Source organism: Amia ocellicauda, chromosome 16, assembly GCF_036373705.1.
Source record: "Amia ocellicauda isolate fAmiCal2 chromosome 16, fAmiCal2.hap1, whole genome shotgun sequence".
Taxonomy (NCBI): Eukaryota; Metazoa; Chordata; class Actinopteri; order Amiiformes; family Amiidae; genus Amia; species Amia ocellicauda.
The window spans coordinates 17,730,488-17,750,766 of NC_089865.1; the positions used below are offsets into that span (position 1 = coordinate 17,730,488).

The 20,279-nt window shown below is 42.5% G+C and overlaps 1 protein-coding gene across 1 annotated transcript in view; it reads right to left on the bottom strand.

The window, feature by feature from the left end:
• myo10l3 (myosin X, like 3) overlaps positions 1-20,279 on the bottom strand; it is a 100,025-nt gene that overhangs the window by 40,719 nt on the left and 39,027 nt on the right. The window contains exons 3-11 of the mRNA XM_066687304.1: positions 8,696-8,854; positions 6,423-6,610; positions 4,563-4,697; positions 4,234-4,358; positions 3,681-3,694; positions 1,933-2,017; positions 1,403-1,506; positions 822-951; positions 188-306 (exon numbers count right to left, since the gene is read on the bottom strand). Coding sequence (XP_066543401.1) covers positions 188-306; positions 822-951; positions 1,403-1,506; positions 1,933-2,017; positions 3,681-3,694; positions 4,234-4,358; positions 4,563-4,697; positions 6,423-6,610; positions 8,696-8,854 — 1,059 coding nt within the window. The remainder of the gene's footprint in view (positions 1-187; positions 307-821; positions 952-1,402; positions 1,507-1,932; positions 2,018-3,680; positions 3,695-4,233; positions 4,359-4,562; positions 4,698-6,422; positions 6,611-8,695; positions 8,855-20,279) is intronic.

Consider the following 20,279-nt stretch of genomic DNA (forward strand, 5'->3'; position numbering starts at 1 on the left):
GCCAAAAAGCCAACAGCTTTCCCCAGGGCAGAAGTGTGTCAGGTCATTCCCACTTATCTGGACTTTGATTGGTTATCATTTTCGCTCTAGGTTCAGTGATTGTTCGTTGTGATCATGTGTTGCATGCAAATGTCTTGCCCTCTCCGCTGGGCATCTGCTGTGACAAGGAACAGAAGCTAGCATTTACCTGCTCCACGGTGAGCGGAGAGCAGATCTCCTCCCCCCGCAGGATCATGGATCTCTGGGTCAGAACTTCGGACAGCTGGAAGGAGTCCAGGCCCAGCAGCTCGCACACGTTGCTGATCACTGCGGACAAGTTTAAATTCAGATGACATTTTTCGACCACAGCAGCTATCGACATTTGATTTACAAACCTGGGTCAATTCCTTCTCTGATCACCATCCAAATACTTTATTGTACATTTCTGGCTGCAGTGTAGCAGACTTGGCCACAGTTTGTAGTTTTTTTCTTCCGATTTCAATACGAAATATGGTCACAACACGTTTGTGGTTCAGGAATTCCAGCTCGTGTTCCGGCGTGTTTTTACTGTACTGAATGAACCAAAATAAATACAGTAGTTCTGGGCACAATGACAGCGGAGGGGCGGAAATGCAATTAAAGTACACTATGGTGTCAATGTCTTCTCTCCATCTTATGAATAGGGCTGTGCATGGATGCTTTCTTGCTTTCTTTATATTTTTATTGCATGCAGTAATTATTATTCACTTGACCTCAGATATGTGCTCACATTACTTACTCAGCTACTCCCCAGCTAGGATCTACTGTGCCAGGTGGATGTCTGGCGAACCCCTCCCTCATACCTGCTTTGGTGGTGATCTGCGCCCCTCCTGCAGTCATGAACTCAATGTTGCCCATCTGCAACACCCCCGAGAGCAGCTTGAATACGTCCCTGATCTCCTCCTCACTGAACTCCATCACCTTCAGAGCTTCCTGTGGACACAGACACCTTTATTTGAATCTTTATATAAATAAATAGAAAAAAACACTATTATAGAGAGTGCCAGCATCTCCCAGGATGCATCAGCACCAAAGCCGACATGAACACAATAAACATTATTTATCAAACTCTTGCTTTTTGACAGGTTGCTATTGGAAAGGCAAAGGGGATCACTAAATTGGAGGCCTTTTGTTTATACTCCCAGCTTTTCTGCTCTATTATTCAGCACAAGCACATCAAGCCCTATCATGGCTGCAAAACACATTCATCGACTTCAAAGACTCCAATTATTTTTAGTGGCACCCAGCGGTTACAGAACACCCTTATGCAATCATACGTCATTTAGTCATATACGACTAAAGCAAAGATGTGCCACTCAGCAGAATTTGTACGCAGCGGTACGAGAGTTGGGTGCTGGTTGGCACGACTGCAGGACTGGCTCACCATGACGCTGTTGAAGAGCTGCTTGTCGTCCAGGCTCTTGTCCTTCACACAACCTGACTGGCTTAGATAGTGGTACGATTCAGGCTCCGACAGGAAATACAGCTCTGCAATAGGGACACTGGGCTCATAATGATGCAGTCAACATACCTCACATAAATGTACAAGGAATTCCTAGAGAGTCGATTAAAGACATGTAGGGGAAATTCAAAGATGTGAGGAAATGTCATTCTAAAATTCAGAGTGCTTCTGAACAAACAGCATACACTTTTATATAATTTTACAAAGACCAATTTGGTTTACAATTTGGTGAGTTACAAGCTGTTCCTTTGGTTTGGTTACTGTGGTCTACATATGATAAGTTTCAAAACATTTCCTGCTGTGTTTGCAGTGGTTATACTGTAGCAATTGAATAGAAGGTATGGGAGACCCACTCCAACCTACTCATAAATATGTAAACATACAACCATCTACACTATTTCAGATCAGTGTTCTCCTGTTCTACTCCACTAGAGGGCGCTGTGGCCACTGACCTCTGTGTTCCTCATCAGCGCCGGCCAGCAGTGCATAGAAGATGTGATAGTTCCTCTCGCCGGGATTCTGTCTCACCACCCGGTTCTACAATTCAGAGCAAACAATAGGTTTATTCCCCAAGTACAGGCTTGTGCACTTTAAATCGGGTAGACACTGTGTAGGTACTGTGGTGCTGCTGTGAATGTTATTTCGTTTAAGCTACAAAAATATATACACATTTTTAGGCTTATGCCACAGTGAGATATATTTGGAATACGATCATCATTTCATATTTTCCTTATATGATATATATATATATATATATATATATATATATACACGCACCTAAAGGATTATTAGGAACACCATACTAATACTGTGTTTGACCCCCTTTCGCCTTCAGAACTGCCTTAATTCTACGTGGCATTGATTCAACAAGGTGCTGAAAGCATTCTTTAGAAATGTTGGCCCATATTGATAGGATAGCATCTTGCAGTTGATGGAGATTTGTGGGATGCACATCCAGGGCACAAAGCTCCCGTTCCACCACATCCCAAAGATGCTCTATTGGGTTGAGATCTGGTGACTGTGGGGGCCAGTTTAGTACAGTGAACTCATTGTCATGTTCAAGAAACCAATTTGAAATGATTCGACCTTTGTGACATGGTGCATTATCCTGCTGGAAGTAGCCATCAGAGGATGGGTACATGGTGGTCATAAAGGGATGGACATGGTCAGAAACAATGCTCAGGTAGGCCGTGGCATTTAAACGATGCCCAATTGGCACTAAGGGACCCAAAGTGCGCCAAGAAAACATCCCCCACACCATTACACCACCACCACCAGCCTGCACAGTGGTAACAAGGCATGATGGATCCATGTTCTCATTCTGTTTACGCCAAATTCTGACTCTACCATCTGAATGTCTCAACAGAAATCGAGACTCATCAGACCAGGCAACATTTTTCCAGTCTTCAACTGTCCAATTTTGGTGAGCTTGTGCAAATTGTAGCCTCTTTTTCCTATTTGTAGTGGAGATGAGTGGTACCCGGTTGGGTCTTCTCCTGTTGTAGCCCATCCGCCTCAAGGTTGTACGTGTTGTGGCTTCACAAATGCTTTGCTGCATACCTCGGTTGTAACGAGTGGTTATTTCAGTCAAAGTTGCTCATCTATCAGCTTGAATCAGTCGGCCCATTCTCCTCTGACCTCTAGCATCAACAAGGCATTTTCGCCCACACAGGACTGCCGCATACTGGATGTTTTTCCCTTTTCACACCATTCTTTGTAAACCCTAGAAATGGTTGTGCGTGAAAATCCCAGTAACTGAGCAGATTGTGAAATACTCAGACCGGCCCGTCTGGCACCAACAACCATGCCACACTCAAAATTGCTTAAATCACCTTTCTTTCCCATTCAGACATTCAGTTTGGAGTTCAGGAGATTGTCTTGACCAGGACCACACCCCTAAATGCATTGAAGCAACTGCCATGTGATTGGTTGGTTAGATAATTGCATTAATGAGAAATTGAACAGGTGTTCCTAATAATCCTTTAGGTGAGTGTATATATATACACTCCATGATTACTCGCCCTCAAGTGTTGAAAGCGGGCATTGCATTTAATCTTATTTGAAAATAAAATGTTGAAGATAACCAGTACTGAATAAATATAAGTCCTTCCTTGACATTTTTAACAAAAGAGAACAAAACATTGCAAATGAGCTTTGCAGATCCACAGGAGAAGTAGCACCAGCTGCATTCATGTGTTACCTTTTCTAGTAAATCTGGTAGAGAGAGGTTAAGGAAATCACTTTGTGAAAATTGATAAAATTCTCACATTTGTAACAACTGATGATCAAGGCTGCCCCTGGTAGTTTATTGTGTTGACGTGCTGGAATAAATCTTATAACTCCTTAAAAATTGGAACATAAAAATAATGTGTTTTATGTGGCTCTTGTCCTTGTGGGGAAGGTCGATTTTGGGGGGGGGGATTCTAGTTAGGTCATCTGTCTGGCACTACTTACTACCGGCTCCAGTAATTTAAAGATCTTGTTTCATCACGTTCTTTATGTGTGTATTGAGCCAGTGGATGTTCAATTGTACAAGTGTAATGAAGCAAAAAAGAAAAAAGTTGTGAATAACCACAAATGCTTCAAATATAATTCACATTGGCAGGTTAACAGGTTAGAACATGGCAGGAATTGTCTGTGTAGCCCCGCTGTTGTCATGTCGTGGAAATTGGCCACTTCAAGAAAATGAAACTTGCATGACAACCATAGTGTTTAAACCAAGTTATTTTCTATGTTGCAATACAGAAGGATACAGTCGATGATACAGCCTCCCTGGATGTTCCCGTTCTGAGAGAAATGCAGCTGAATGAACTTCCCAAAGCGGCTCGAGTTGTTGTTGTAGACAGTCTTGGCATTTCCTAAGGCCTCCATGATGGGACTGCAGAGACAGACAAGAGAGTTTGAGTTGGTGCTTTTGAGCCGGTTCTTTCGGTTTCCCGACAACAACGGCTCCTTGACACCTCCAGTTTGAAGACACACCAGAGCGTGAGCAATAACTTCAGAACTTCATTAGAAATCCACTAAAATACTGTTAAGCTAAGTCGATCATGTTAGAGAGGTTCAATTGAGGGTGTGTGGGTACCTGCTCTGGATGATGGCCTCCTCCACACGGGTGGATTTTTCGGAGGCAGGGATCCCAGAAGAGTTTTGGCTCATGACCGACAGGAACTTCAGCAGCAGTTTTGTGCTCTCCGTCTTTCCAGCGCCACTCTCCCCACTGCGGACAACACACACACACACACACACACACACAGACATCATTCTCAAGAATAGTTATCTATGCGATTTCAGCTAAGCTTCCACTGTCATATTGGTGGTTTTGTTTAGAAAGGCTGGCAAAGAAACATCATTGTCGTTAGGTTTGCTTTGAAAGCAGAGAAAGAGAGAGAAATGAGCTGTGATCATCTTGTCTGCTCTACTCAGCTGTCAGAGCTAGGAGCCTCTGAGCCACACAACACACATTGCTTTAAATAGCACTTGAGACAACTGAGGGAGTTTATTACATTGTCAGTAGAGTAGGATGGTAGAGACCTTCAATCCAACAGAAGACATTTTGTAGAAGTTAATATACAAGAGGCATTAATCTTAAAGCATTAATCTTTAATACTTGACTTAATCAGGTTCTAATTAGGATCAGATTATGCTGTATAGCTGTAATGGGAGAAGCCTATTAGCTATGTAATTTAATATCTATACAAACTATCAATGTGTTACTAGCAAAGGATGTGTTTTTGTGCTTTTCTAAACGCAGTTTCGTCTCCCAGATACAACCACACGGTTTAATTCTACCAAACTGCTGGGAAATAACAAATCGATAATTTGCTACATCAAAACAAACCCCTGCCAATAAAGATCCTAAATTCAAATCAAGGTCTGAATAACCTAATTGCCTTTTCTTATTTGATCTCCAACGAGTCTCTACTGTGTCGTTAAGCGCGATCAATCCATCACTCTATCGCGGGCCGCTGCCACTGCAGAGCCCGGGAAGACGGACAGCGAGGGGGTCTGCCTGGGGAAACTCATTCATCACGCAGACAGGGAAACGAGGGCTCGCTGCGGTTCAGACAGGCCCACTAATCTTGGCGACGAGACAGACAGCGGCGCTGATACACAATCAATGGAAAAGGGCTTCGATGCAGGAAGGCGGGCAGGCAGGCAGGCGGGGAGGCGTGAACAGACATTCTGGAGAGGCATTAGGAGTGATGGTTTGGATCAATAAACAAGAGGCCGGGGAGCAGACACCCAGACACGACGCTCGCTCGAGGCGGTGGGATCACACGTGTTCCTCATTCTTTTACACATTCCGACTAATCCCTGTTAAATCCGCTCTCTGGGGACAGACTGAACGCAGGCAAAAGTAATTAAGTGGAAGGAAGCAAATAAATAAATATCAAACACCTTCTACTCCAGACTCCATGCAGAACAAAAACGTGGATTAGTTATCCGGTTTTACATCCTGCTCTCTTGGCAGGCTGAGTGAAGGTGTCTGGATTGCCAGGGAGAATTCCCATGATGACTGTCGTATGTAATGGGTTCCCAAACTGTACCTTGTTAACCACAACCCCACAATGCACCTCTCCACGACACTCTGCATGTCCACTCACTCACCAATCCACTGGCATCTCCCTCTTCCATACCTTTCCTGGCTACAGCTATGATGCCAGAGTGCTTAAGGTTATAGATGAGGGGAATTTAAGCTACAAGTTGGCCTTTAAGCCTCCTGGGTTGTATTCAGTGGGAAAGAGAGACATTCCAATGTCAATGAGGTTTCTTCTGAGGAAAAGAGGTGCAAAACAAATTGGGGTAGTGTTTTTTCTGCACATGACCTTCAGTGATCTAATCTAACTCCTTAAGTCATATGAAAAGACTCAAGAGATGCTTTTCAAGCTTCAGATGAGGCCCTTGACCTTTTTGTGGTGCAGGAGAAGAAGGCCCATCTTACCTGATGAGGACGCACTGGCTGTCGTGTCTCTTCCACAGGCAGCGGTAGCACTCATTGGCCACCGCAAAGATGTGGGGGGGCAGTTCACCCAGGTGGTGCTGGCTGTACAGGTCCACGGCAGAGGCATCGTACAGCCCACTGATCGGTTTATAGGGGTTCACTGCGGCCAGGATGGAGCCGATATTGGTCTGAGATGCGAGAGGAATAAAAAAAGTCAAAATTATTTAAATAAAGTGAGACCTTTAGCTTTTAAGGGTTTATATGTAGCAGTATGTGCAGAGTGCAGCAGAGAACAGAATTAATAATAATAGAAATTCATAATAACATCACAGTTTTTAGAATCCACCATTTTATTGCATATTTTAATGGTGAAGTCTCAAAGAGCTTGATACCTGATTTATTGTCATATTTATCTGACCTCTCAGTAGCAGGCAATCTAGTATACGAGCAAGAAATACTGAGGGTTTCTTCTTTTTTGTTTTACTGATATTTTCTTTCCAAAGTGTAAAGATAACAGAGCAGACCGTAAGGAGACTCCATCGATCAGATCACAGTGCATAATTCAGTATCAGTACGAGTGAGTAATCTAGAGGAAAAAGATAAACTTATTGATACTAGTAATAGATTCTAATGCAATTTAACTAAAAGCACTGTCTGATCAGATTAGAAGATGCTTTCACCATAATAGCCCAATGTTTCTTTTTTTTTTAAACTACACATAATCTGTAAAACTGATTAAAACGCAGCCTCATCCTAGTGTGCATTGCCTGTAAAGTACCAACTAGTGCAATTGGGTCAGCCTGAATGAACTCGAGCAACAGCTGTAAACGCTCATCTTAAATTGAAAACGGGATCCCTCCCCAGATCACTCATGAAGGATAGGTGTCATTTGATAAAAGCATCCATTATTGAGAGACAATTGTCCTTTAAGGCTAAGGTTTACTAGCTGGCTGTTGTTTGATGTCTCTTGAGTTCGCCAATAGACCTCTATCTCTCTGAGAAACCTCACTACAACACCAGAGGGCAGCAGGGTCTTTTGACCGGGGTTTAATCAATCACCACTATCGATACGTGGCGGCTGGGCTGCGGTTTAAATTAACAACAATTTTGAAAAGAGACAAGAAGAAAAAAGATCCTTGCATATTTTAGCTGCTGTCTGTTATTCTGAAAGAAATAAATTGAACGCAGCTGTCTTTGGCACTGTAAATTACTGCCTTGTTTTGTTTTTACAATTTAAACCAATTTTACACAGCTATTGCTCGAGGAGTCAGGACATGAAAGTAGAGGAAGTGGAAGAGACCTTCAGTCTGGAGCTTTGAAGGCAGATAGAGATGTATAAGAATGCATCTGCAACACTTATGAAGAATAACCCAATCAAAAACGAAAGTGGTGGCCTAAGGAACTTCTCAGGGAGGTTTTGGAGCCCTACCAGTAAGTTGCAAAGCTATCCCACGACCTGTACGATTATGTCCACTTGTTTTGTTGTTTACATTGAACTTTGTCCTTCAAACCTTAGGAGCCGATTCATTGGGAATTTTTTAAAATCCATTTGTGACCCCGATCTGACGTTCTTCCAATAACCATAGAGGGGAACAGGATATTGTATTTATGAACCCTTATTGGCAGTTTTATCCATGGCTCTTTCCCAAGGAAAATGGAAGGATTACAGACTGTACAATACGACTGAGCAAAAAGGTCAGGGAAAGAGTTTTCATGAAGCGCTGGTTGGCCGCCGCAAAGATGGCTCATCTGTGGAGTCCAGGGGAGGGAGACGGCCCCTTGGGCATGCAGTGTTGCTCATCTATTCTGTGGGAGTAGGGCCCGTAATGGAGGAGTCCTGTAAATACCTGAAGATAAATGTATTTCGTATGTTTGTTTTTTATTCACTTGATTTTACAGCCTTATGTAATGATTAATTAAATGAATCACTTTCGTTTCCTGTCTACCTAATTCAGATTTTTTATTGCCTCATCATAAAGCACTTCGGGGTGGTAGTCACTGTGAAAGGACAGTAAACTGCTCGATGGACTGAGAGATGAACACTTAAGAACCCAATGTGGCGTAAATGCCACAAACATTTAACAGGCTTGACAAAAATATATTATCCCAATTTGCCAGGCAGTCAGCACCTTGTCATATCCTTTCCGATAGAAAAATGGTAGATTGGAAATCAAAGAAAGCAGAAAGATGCCGCACAGGGAGGGAAAAAGTAACAAAACCCAAAAGGGTAAAAAAACAGGAGTTATTAAACAGAGAGCAGTTGTCCAACTCACATAAATGTTGTCCTTTTGGTAGCGCAGGTAGAGGTTGTGCATGATGGCGGCCTCGTGGAGCTCAGACAGAGTGGACATGTCCTCCACGCCCTCCACGCTGCTCTGGTGCATGGGGAACACCTTCTCCCTTGACACCGTGCCCTTCTCCAGCCTGAACACCTGCAACACAGACACAGATGACAGCACGTCAGGGACAGGACACTGCTTTGATATGTGCCTGAAAGGGCGTTATGCATCTTCATGTACATGTACAAAATGGCAGATTTAAGGTTTGCGTTGAAAATATGAGTCTTAAAGGGTCCTTGTAGTTTTCATACAGTTCCCTTGAAGTGGTGTGTAAATGAGTGTCTAAAACTAAAAAAAATTAATGGGGTGCTAGTTTGGAGTTGATATTAGGGCAATTTTCACACCATGGCCGAAATGCAGAGTGCTTAGATGTACTTCAGTAAGAATGCTACAGCACTGTGTGAATCTAAGCCAGCTGAATGATTAAAGGAAGGTTGCTTTTCCCCATAACAGACCATTTGAACAGATCACTGTAACCTTTGGCAACGAGGAACTGAAACCTGAAATAAACGTCCGGGAATGCTCTAATGTTCTTCCAGTGAAATCAATTTGAAAGATCTCCTTTCAGAAGCAGTGCTGAAAGTGATACACTGGAGTGATACGAATGCACAGGGGTCCCCAACCCATCCAGCTGTGTCTTGAAGATTAAAGCAAAATAATTAATAGACCAGGTTCAACAATGTATACAAATTACAAAAGATAAACTAAAAATGGAAATGTTTTTTTCCCTTCCACCAGTCTTTCTGCATAAATTAATACTGTTTCTTCAGTGATGCCTAACATGAAATTTGAAAGAGGATACATATAGGTCACAGATTCATGTAAAATTCCAACACAGGCCAAAAGATACATTTTTCGCAGACCTGTCCATTCAATAACGGAGAAGGATGGTTACATACAGAAAATGTTACATATGTTAAAAGCTTCTATGTATTCCGTACAATGGAGAGGATGCCGAGATGTGCTGAATGACAGTCTAGGCGCTTTTAGACAGAACTACCCCTTTTCTTTCCATTAATCTAATTAGGGAACCTTTGATCTTTATCTGTGGTTTCTAAGGCAACCTACAAAATGACCATAATGGTTTCCCTGTCACGATTTCTTGAACACAGAATAACATTTGCAAAAAAGCTGGCAAATCGATAGTCCAAAGTCTGTTGTTTAGGCTTTTGCCTCTTATCACCCTCCCCCGCATTTCAATACTCAGGACAGTACATTCAGGAAGCCAAGACACCAGGGAGGATTAAAGGCAACAACAACCTATTAAAGATCATAACAATAAATGCCAAAGTCTGTATCCTATACATGACTTTAGATATTAAGGCACTGATGATAAGGGAATAGTTACATTACCGGGACAAGAGGAAAGGTGTAGACAATTAAACAACTTTTTAATTATTATTATTATTATTATTATTATTATTATTATTATTTGTAATATTATTATTATTATTGTATAGGCAGCTTTCGGTGAGAAAAGCATGTCAGGAGATTGCAGCGGAAATCATTTTTCCACAGAAATGAAACCATAAGTTAAAACAGACAGCTCAATTCAGCTGTTCATTTGGAAAACAAAGTAGTTTCAAACCTTCTAGGATATAAGACAAGACTATTCCCTCATTGCTCTGAGTGATTCTGGCTGCCGGGGGAACATGGCAAGTCATCTATTGTGCCACCCCTTGGGTTTCCTTGAGGCCACGATGTCTTGGGAAATGTTTCACAATGGCTTCTCAAATTAGGCAGAGCCTGTTGAGACTTTATCCATTCACACTCCTGATCAGTCTTAACTGGGGGAGATACAGTGAGGGAAAAAAGTATTTGATCCCCTGCTGATTTTGTACATTTGCCCACTGACAAAGAAATGATCAGTCTATAATTTTAATGGTAGGTGTATTTTAACAGTGAGAGACAGAATAACAACAAAACAATCCAGAAAAACGCATTTCAAAAAAGTTATAAATTGATTTGCATGTTAATGAGGGAAATAAGTATTTGACCCCTTCGACTTAGTACTTGGTGGCAAAACCCTTGTTGGCAATCACAGAGGTCTGTCTTTTCTTGTAGTTGGCCACCAGGTTTGCACACATCTCAGGAGGGATTTTGTCCCACTCCTCTTTGCAGATCCTCTCCAAGTCATTATGGTTTCGAGGCTGACGTTTGGCAACTCGAACCTTCAGCTCCCTCCACAGATTTTCTATGGGATTAAGGTCTGGAGACTGGCTAGGCCACTCCAGGACCTTAATGTGCTTCTTCTTGAGCCACTCCTTTGTTGCCTTGGCTGTGTGTTTTGGATCATTGTCATTCTGGAATACCCATTCACGACCCATTTTCAATGCTCTGGCTGAGGGAAGGAGGTTCTCACCCAAGATTTGACGGTACATGGCCCCATCCATCGTCCCTTTGATGCGGTGCAGTTGTCTTGTCCCCTTAGCAGAAAAACACCCCCAAAGCATAATGTTTCCACCTCCATGTTTGACGGTGGGGATGGTGTTCTTGGGGTCATTCCTCCTCCTCCAAACACGGCGAGTTGAGTTGATGCCAAAGAGCTCGATTTTGGTCTCATCTGACCACAACACTTTCACCCAGTTCTCCTCTGAATCATTCAGATGTTCATTGGCAAACTTCAGACGGGCCTGTACATGTGCTTTCTTGAGCAGAGGGACCTTGCGGGCACTGCAGGATTTCAGTCCTTCACGGCATAGTGTGTTACCAATTGTTTTCTTGGTGACTACGGTCCCAGCTGCCTTGAGATCATTAACAAGATCCTCCCGTGTAGTTCTGGGCTGATTCCTCACCGTTCTCATGATCATTGAAACACCACGAGGTGAGATCTTGCATGGAGCCCCAGACCGAGGGAGACTGACAGTTATTTTGTGTTTCTTCCATTTGCGAATAATCGCACCAACTGTTGTCACCTTCTCACCAAGCTGCTTGGCGATGGTCTTGTAGCCCATTCCAGCCTTGTGTAGGTCTACAATCTTGTCCCTGACATCCTTGGACAGCTCTTTGGTCTTGGCCATGGTGGAGAGTTTGGAATCTGATTGATTGATTGCTTCTGTGGACAGGTGTCTTTTATACAGGTAACGAGCTGAGATTAGGAGCACTCCCTTTAAGAGAGTGCTCCTAATCTCAGCTCGTTACCTGTATAAAAGACACCTGGGAGCCAGAAATCTTGCTGATTGATAGGGGATCAAATACTTATTTCACTCATTTACATGCAAATCAATTTATAACTTTTTTGAAATGTGTTTTTCTGGATTTTTTTGTTGTTATTCTGTCTCTCACTGTTAAAATACACCTACCATTAAAATTATAGACTGATCATTTCTTTGTCAGTGGGCAAACGTACAAAATCAGCAGGGGATCAAATACTTTTTTCCACTCACTGTAGCATAGTGCCAAGGTGTATTTTTAGCATCTCTTTCCTCTGTGGCAGTTTAACTCTCGGCCTCTGTGAGATCTCTAGATCAGCGCAATAAGTAAAAGATGCATTTACCGTCTTCTATTTATTTGCTACTCTCGATTTGTTCCACAGTGAATCTACTGGTTTAAACACACTGAATGAGCCTGAAAAATAAATTAATATTCATAAAAATGTGTCGGCCTTTGGTTGACATCTAGCCCCTTCTCCCTTGTGGTGTTCAGGTGGAAATGAAGTTTGGTTTCACACTAAATGGGACAGCTCACAAAGAGTTGCGGCTTCAGGACAGATTGACTATGAACTTCCGATAATGGGGCTTAATGGAAAAGCGGGAGCTGTGGAGGAAGGTAATTTGAAATTGATTACCCAGGCCAAGCGGGTTGTGTCTAGATGAAAGGAAGCAGGACCATTAAAGAACATAATATATGACATAATCTGAATTGGGTTTATGCTTACTTGTAGTTACCTTTATAGTCACACTAAAGACACAAAGATGACTTAGACACCAGGTCAGAGGATTATGCTCTGAAGATTCTAAACATGGAGTAATATCATGTCACAAAATAATGCACTTTTTTCAGTCAGTGTATAAAGTACATATGATTGATAATGATGAAAGATGGTTGTACGTGCTACAAGAGGACTGCTTTAGCTCATTGCTCCTTTGGGGTAAAACAATTATCTAATAAAATAACAATAAAGACTAGCTATATTATTTACACACTGTATCTGAAGGCATACATGGATTTAGAGCAAATTAAATAAGTAATTATGAGGTGAGAGATGAATGTTTTCTTCAAACATCTTTTACAGAATCATGGAATAAGAAGAGAATCATGGAGCCACTGTCACCACATTGAACTGCATGTAGAGCTCCCCAGGTGTATCTTCTGGACGGGGCAGTGCCAAGATGAAGCAGCTGGCCCCAGACCCTGGAGATCTAAGGCCAGTCCCAGAGAGTGTCTGCTTCTCTCAGCCTCTCGCTGATGGGCCCTGCGTAGCCAGGCCTCTGATAACGCCAAGCTGAGACATCTGTCCCTGCACAGGATCATCTTACCTGCTCTTTGTTCCACTTAACTAATCCCATCTGCTGGGCCCCGCTACTCACACCGAGTCCCAGCACCCTGTCACCCCGAGCCCAGTGAGGTCCCAGCAGGCCATCAGCCCACAGTCACTGTGTTCCAGACTGTAATTCCAAACTGTCGACTTATTTCTTTATTTCTAAGTGGAACTGTCTGTGTTTCAGGACAAGTTTCCATCGAATAGGAACAATACATCCAATAAATATCTTAAATTGATGAATGCAGTGCAAATGGACACCTTATAACAGAACCCAGATTGGGAACCATGGTTACCAAAATATCTTCTCAAACTATAAGAGGGTGTCCAGTCCAAAACTGGCCACTTTGTCTGGGAAAGAAATATGTCATTCCAGTGTGTTCTTTTTAGGCTTGTTTTAAAAGCCTTAGAACACACACCAAGGATCTGAAAAAAAATAAACTGAGCATTGCATATAGGCAGGGTGACACTGATTTCTGATGAGAGAGGGGATTCCACGTTTCACAGCACAGAAAACAAATTGAAACCCTATCCAAAGAATCGCACACTGGAAAGAATCTGAGAATCCATGCTGAGCTGCCCTTGCATATAAATAAACAAAACCTGTCCTCCAAATGTTTGATATTAACCTTCAGGGGACTGCACGGTATAAATATTTTATGTATTGCTTTTGTGCGAGTGCTTCTCCTGTAGATGTAGTCATGTTTGTATACAAGGTGAGTCTTGAAGATGAGGGTTGTTGAAAAGACCTAGAAAATATGGTGATCTTAGAGACTTGCTTTTCTCCCACGAGCGCCAGTCAGTCACATTTCAATTTCGGCGCACCTCTTGACTGCTTGTGTTCCTTGTTTCTACAATGAGACCAAAACCAGTCACTCAACACCAGCATCAAAGATCAGAAACTGGTCAGATCATCAGATCTTATTACTGTGTTGCCATAGTGAGAGAGCAGTTTAACTCAGCACTAGACAGACAATACTTATACAACCATTGCTCGTACCACTCACATTGTGCATCTGATAATGAACTCTTAATAAGGAATGCAAAATGGCCTCTCATGTGTGTGTGTGTGTGTGTTTCTTCTTCATTTCTTGTAACCCACTCTTCACCTCAATGGCTCTGAGAGTTGGCTGGAGACATATTGTGCTAATGTACTTCATAATTGTACTACAAGACTGAGGTCAGGTCTCAGACAAGTCAATGAAGTGACCCTGTGTTTATCTTTAGCAGTTTTAATTAAACTAATCCATTACTTGAAGGAGGAATTCACTCAGATGCATGTTCCTGTTATTTCAATTCTGACACATCGTATTATGTGTTCTTCTTGATCCAGCATTGTTGTTCCAGCGTTGGCAACTATTTGTCACGCCAGCAACAAGCTGATCCAAAGAAAACAACCACTAAGCAGACTTCTCGAGCTGGTTGGGAGGAAGTGCACAGGGGAAGATCACAGAGGTTGCATAAAAATGTGAATTCCACTGCTGCATTGCACAAGTGCAACAACGATTAACTTCCCCGTGTCACTTCCTATCACTAGCTGTTCAATCAGGCTTTCAAAAGTGTCTTACTGAAATATTAAAACTCAGCATGCAAATAAAGTTGGCAAATATAACAGGGAATCCAATATAGTACAGTCCTATTACCAAATGGAGAAACACTAACTGCAAATTATATTACTTTAGAGAAATATATAAAACTCATTAAAAACTATGTAAATATAATCTAATTTGTAAATCTCTAAAGAACTCCTAAAACATTAAGCACACCATTATCCTTAATTAATGCCATTCATTCATTTTTAATTAAAAAAATAAGCCCTTTTCCACATAAATAATCTCGAGAGAAAGCATTTGGTGATGGAAGCGAATCAATCAAGTTTAATTTCTCCCTACCTATGTAAAAGTAGACTACATAACCAGTTAAACATAACTGCATAATTACATTAATGCCAAGAAGAACCATTTACCTAATGTGTCATTTTAGCAGGGCTCTGGTTTTTGTTCACAGCCACATAAACCAAAACGAGTAAAAACCACTAATGACGAGTCATTTTGTTAGTGTCCAACTGTGACCATATTTTTTTCCAAACAACACATTTATAGCACTCTTTATACAAGTATCTATATTTATATGCTGATCTATGTTTTATTTGTGTCTACTCTCGAGTGTAACAGTGACATTTTGGACAGTGCTTTTGTTTTCTGTTTTTACATTTGCATTTACTCACTTTCACAATTGTGTTATGATGTTCTTAGGTCCTGAACCACAGGCACTTTTGAAGGGCACTATTACTCTACATTAACAACACAGAACATTTCTTCTTTGTCTGTGGAAGCCAACTGCACCGGCTTCCCTTAATTTCAGCCCACATCAGTCCTGACCTCCACACCGCTGTCATTCCAAGTTGTATGTGCGTGTGTGTGTTTTTTTTTTTTTGTCAGTGTAGAAACAGATGTCTACTGGGGGCTAGGCTGAGACAACCACATTCATTTGTGCTGTGACCAGAGACAGATTGTAACTCGGGTCTACAGAGAGCGAGGGATGGGGGGGTGTGGGGGGGTGGTACGACAAAAGAATTTCAATCTGTTGTGACAGCCAGCTTGGGAAGCCATTTTTTTCCCCCTGTAGTTTACCTAGCTTGCTTAACAATCACAGGGTTTGCAGGGTTTAGTTATTTAAAACAGCTGCCTCATAGTATCTTTTGTACCCATCTTTTTATCCCCTCTGTCTGGGTTTTGTGCAGATTAAGCTCATGTGTATTCCCTTGAGGACTGGTAGTGATTTATTATGTGAAAAAGTGAACTGCAGCTACTGTGTGTAAACAACACAATGCAACCAAGGATCCATTTTCAATCCTCTCTCACTGTCAACCGAGTTAAGGGAAGAAACCTGACTGACTTCACTAGACACATGACTATGAAGACATTGGAGACAATCAAAAGTGACAACAGTTTGGGTCTCTGCCAAAGGTTTGGGTAATTATTCCTGGTTGCTTAGCAACTTCCCATCTCTGCCAGGAGGAGAGAATTTTAGGCAGGGACAGTTATTTATTTATTTAGCTTCCATGTATAATTAGATCGGCCAAGTTCAATTAAATAAAGAAAATAAATCAAAATTCAACAAAGAAAACAAACAAATAAGAAAACAAGAAACCTTCCTGTGTTCATTAGTATTGTATCTGCATCATTAGATTCACATTTCACAGGAGGAAGCCACCCGTATCCTAATTAAGGATGGTAATACAGGTGGATTGGCGGGGAGGAATGTCTGACTGCAGGGGGTACAGGGTACTGGCCTGGTTTCTTGGAGCCAAGACTGGAGGCCAAATCCTGTCGTTTGTTTCGTGACGTGATGGAGTGGATGGGGATATTGTGAATACACTATTTTGTCTGTTAAGACGTTGGGGAGAACATAAACTGGGGGGGTCCTACAGCCATTCAGAAAACAAATAATCACCATAAAATAAACATGTAGAACAACTGTGTCCACGTGCAACAGAAATTAAATCAAGGGCAAACTTGGACTATGTTTTATTAATAGTGCAATCTGCCAACTGTGATGTTAGACATGTAGCTCACTTTTACTTAACCCTGCAGAACATATTAATATATCTACATCTGGAGAAGCCTGTCTCATTAAGTTTGAGGTTATTAGCTCTAGAAATCCTTTTGAACCCCCCTGAAAAGTGATATAAATGCAGATCGTTGAGAGAAATGAGGAGGAACACTGATTTTACTTGGTCTCTGCTGAGGATCACAGAGGGGCCATTGGCCCTGACAGTTTTTCACTCCTTTTTGCAAGTAAAAGCTCATCCCTTAATTGAAAAGACACTGTGTGCTGCTGGAATAGTTTGCCCATCAGCTATCACTGCCACGGTGCTCTTTGTCAAAGCTCCAACCCATAGAGCCCGCCAAACCCGAGGATGTTCCCCAGAAAAGACAAGAATGGCCATCTGAATGTCGACAGCTCGATGAATATGGAATGCCATGAAAGTCTTCCTGTGCTAGGAGACAATATAAATTGAATATAACTGGTCAGCTTCTTAGCCATTGGATTTGTGGTAGGAGGTTTTCAACGTTCAGAAGTAAGCATGATTTTCATATGACTGTAAATCCAATCTAAGGTCCTGGTTTGGAAATTAATTATCGAATCAGCGTTTAACAGCTGTAGGCTTTGGCACATTTAAAAACAGGAGACGTACTGTTCAAATGGGGGTTATATTATATTATATTGCCTCAGCTTAAAACGACTACAAACCTGTGAGCTTTTACTTGAACAAATATTCTTCGGGAGATTTTGAAATTTGTCTGTAGCAATTTTAGCCAAAAAAAGAAGAAATCGTATCACAGATATACTCTTCCAATATCCTTCATTCAATCTCTCCCTAAAACCCTCAAAACTCATACAAAAGGACTAAGAAGTTGACATAGACGAACTTGACATCAGCGTCACGACAACATCAAGATCAGACACCGCCTTTCTAAGTCAGCGCCGGGTGTAACTCCTCTCTTATGTAAATCAAAGCAAGGCAAGGGGTAATTAAAGCGCAGCCAGTCACGGGGAGATCAATGGCCACCTCCAGGGGAAGTGAGGACTGAGCAGGCACCGGCCAGAAGTGATATATGGGACCATCTGCTGCTAGGCATGCCCAGCCGTCTGAGGACCTGGGCTGACCAGAGAAACACCCTTTTGCTGAGGAATGCTGGGACAGCGTCTAATGTATCCCTTGGGTGGGTAGGGGGGACAGAGGGCCTGACAGGATACAGCTGCACACACCTTCTGTTTTCCTCTACACTCACATTCCCCATCCTACGCATGCTTTTACACTGTTCCTGCAGAGGGTTAAACAGCGTTGCTTTAACATGCTTTAACTCTAGTGTGCTGATGCTTATTTCCAGCTGCGGTGTTTTTGCAGAGTCCGCACGCCTGACATCCCTCCCCGAGCTCCGATACGCGAATGTTGATTTGCATGAATATGGTCGAGAATCCGTAGAAAACACAAATTCTTGCTATTTGACTTGACAAATTAAGCAGAAAGGCCCCAGGCATCACTGACCTAGATCTTAAAGACTACACATCGTTTTGCGTAAGCAATCCGTAGGTGGCAGAATAAAAGGATTGAATTAAGATGGTTCTATATCATTTTCTTTCAAATGAAGGTAGCTTCCTTTTTTGCATAGATAAGGCTGCTAAATACACAAATAAAAAGGGAATTAAAGCTTATTTTTCATGCATGCATTTATTTGTATTTGTATCACTTGCTGCTGAATTACATTACACTACAGCCTATGCGTAAAACGAATTAGGGTCAGCGCCTAAAAGCAAACAGTGTCTGATTTATTTGGTTGGGAACACTTTGCGCCATTTCAGGCTAGCTCACAATTTAGGTCATGGGAATTTTTTTCGCAGCATTTCTTTTCTTGCTTTCTATCGCAGCTAACCTTTATAAAAACAAGAGGCACATTAAAAAACATGGGAAGGCGGTGGAGCCCTGCAGCCACTGAAAGAGCGCGGACCTGTGAAAGATTAAACGGATGAATAGGCAGGGAGTAAACAGTAGCATGAGCAGTGAAACAGGTGAACGAGTTCAGCTTTGCCATATAAGCTCATACAAAGAATTAGCCCTCATGGTCATACAGTGCACAACAATCAAACTCTCTTTTTCTGCAGGATTGCTGTAGTTCCCCCTCTTTCCTCACTGGAGAATAACAGAATAATAAGCTACACGCCCATTGACTCTTCTGCCTTAAAAATCCAATCACCTTCAGGGAAATTTCAGACTAACTTCCTGTCATTGACATATCTTTAAGTGTAGAGTAAAAGTGTTTGACACAGCTTCGTTTCTGAAACCTTGCTCTTTTTGCTTCTCATGAATCTGAACTTCCCTGCAGGAGCCCTCCTTACACAGCTCCTTGTCACACGGCCACAGACTTTTCTTTCCTCTTCAAACTACTGCCATCTGGACAGACAGAGGGGTGGAGCAGAGTCGAACAAAGGCGCCGACCAGAGAAGCGGCCAGACTCTGTGCCTCCACTGGGACCAGAGCAAGACTGCAGGTGATGCTGGGTTTTATCTCCCCCTCACCCAGCAGCCACTAGAGTCCTCCTCAACACACAGCAGCCCCCTCCTGACAAAAGAGCACCATGGGACTCCAGCTTTGCCCAGCTGCCCACCCATGCTAATGTAAGGATGTCAACATGGATGATATCTATTGATCACTGTCAAACAGAGTAGTCCAACAAAAGCAGACCCAAAGTGTATCCACTGATGGAAAGCCCTGATCAAAGGAAGGCTAGATTGTGAGAAGCACAACACCATGCACACAATCTCCTCGTTCCATGGACTTAGCGTGTTACAAGAGGCGTAGCTTCCCTGCTCAGTCACGTGACCCAGGTCCAGCATTGTGTCGAGGTTAACTGACATCTCAGCAGCTGGCAGGATGAATAGCCCCTCCGCATCTCGGCTCATAGTCACCGATCTGTCATAGACACTTATCCAGGGGACTACTCACTTTGGCTGTCCCAGTCTTTGAGCAATATACGGCAGCGTAGTATAGAACGCCTCCCTGCTGATAGGTAATCACCCGTCCTCTGCTGACAGCAGCTAGGACACGGGAAACATCTCACAGAGGGATATTCTGCCATCAGATCCTCAGCCCTCCTCCCCCACCCCTTGGCTTAACCTGTACAGAAAATCAACCTAGACAAAGAGAGCCAGTGCCATGTTTTACTGCCGAATTACATGAACAGAAGGAGAAAAAGACAAGAATCGTGCAGGAAGCTGTAATTCAACCGTCTGATTCAATTTGTCTTTGCAATGCAGACCCAGCAGGGCAGATAGGCTCACCTTGGTTTGAGCGGGAAAGACTTTGCAATTCGCAGACTGATGTCCCTCAGGTCAACATGGTTCACATATGTGCTTTTCTCTCTCTCTCTCTCAAACATGCATTCCCCTGCTCTCTTTCACTATACCTTTTTCTCCTCTCTCTCTCTCTCTCTCTCTCTCTCTCTCTCTCTCGCTCTCTCTCTCTCTCTCTCT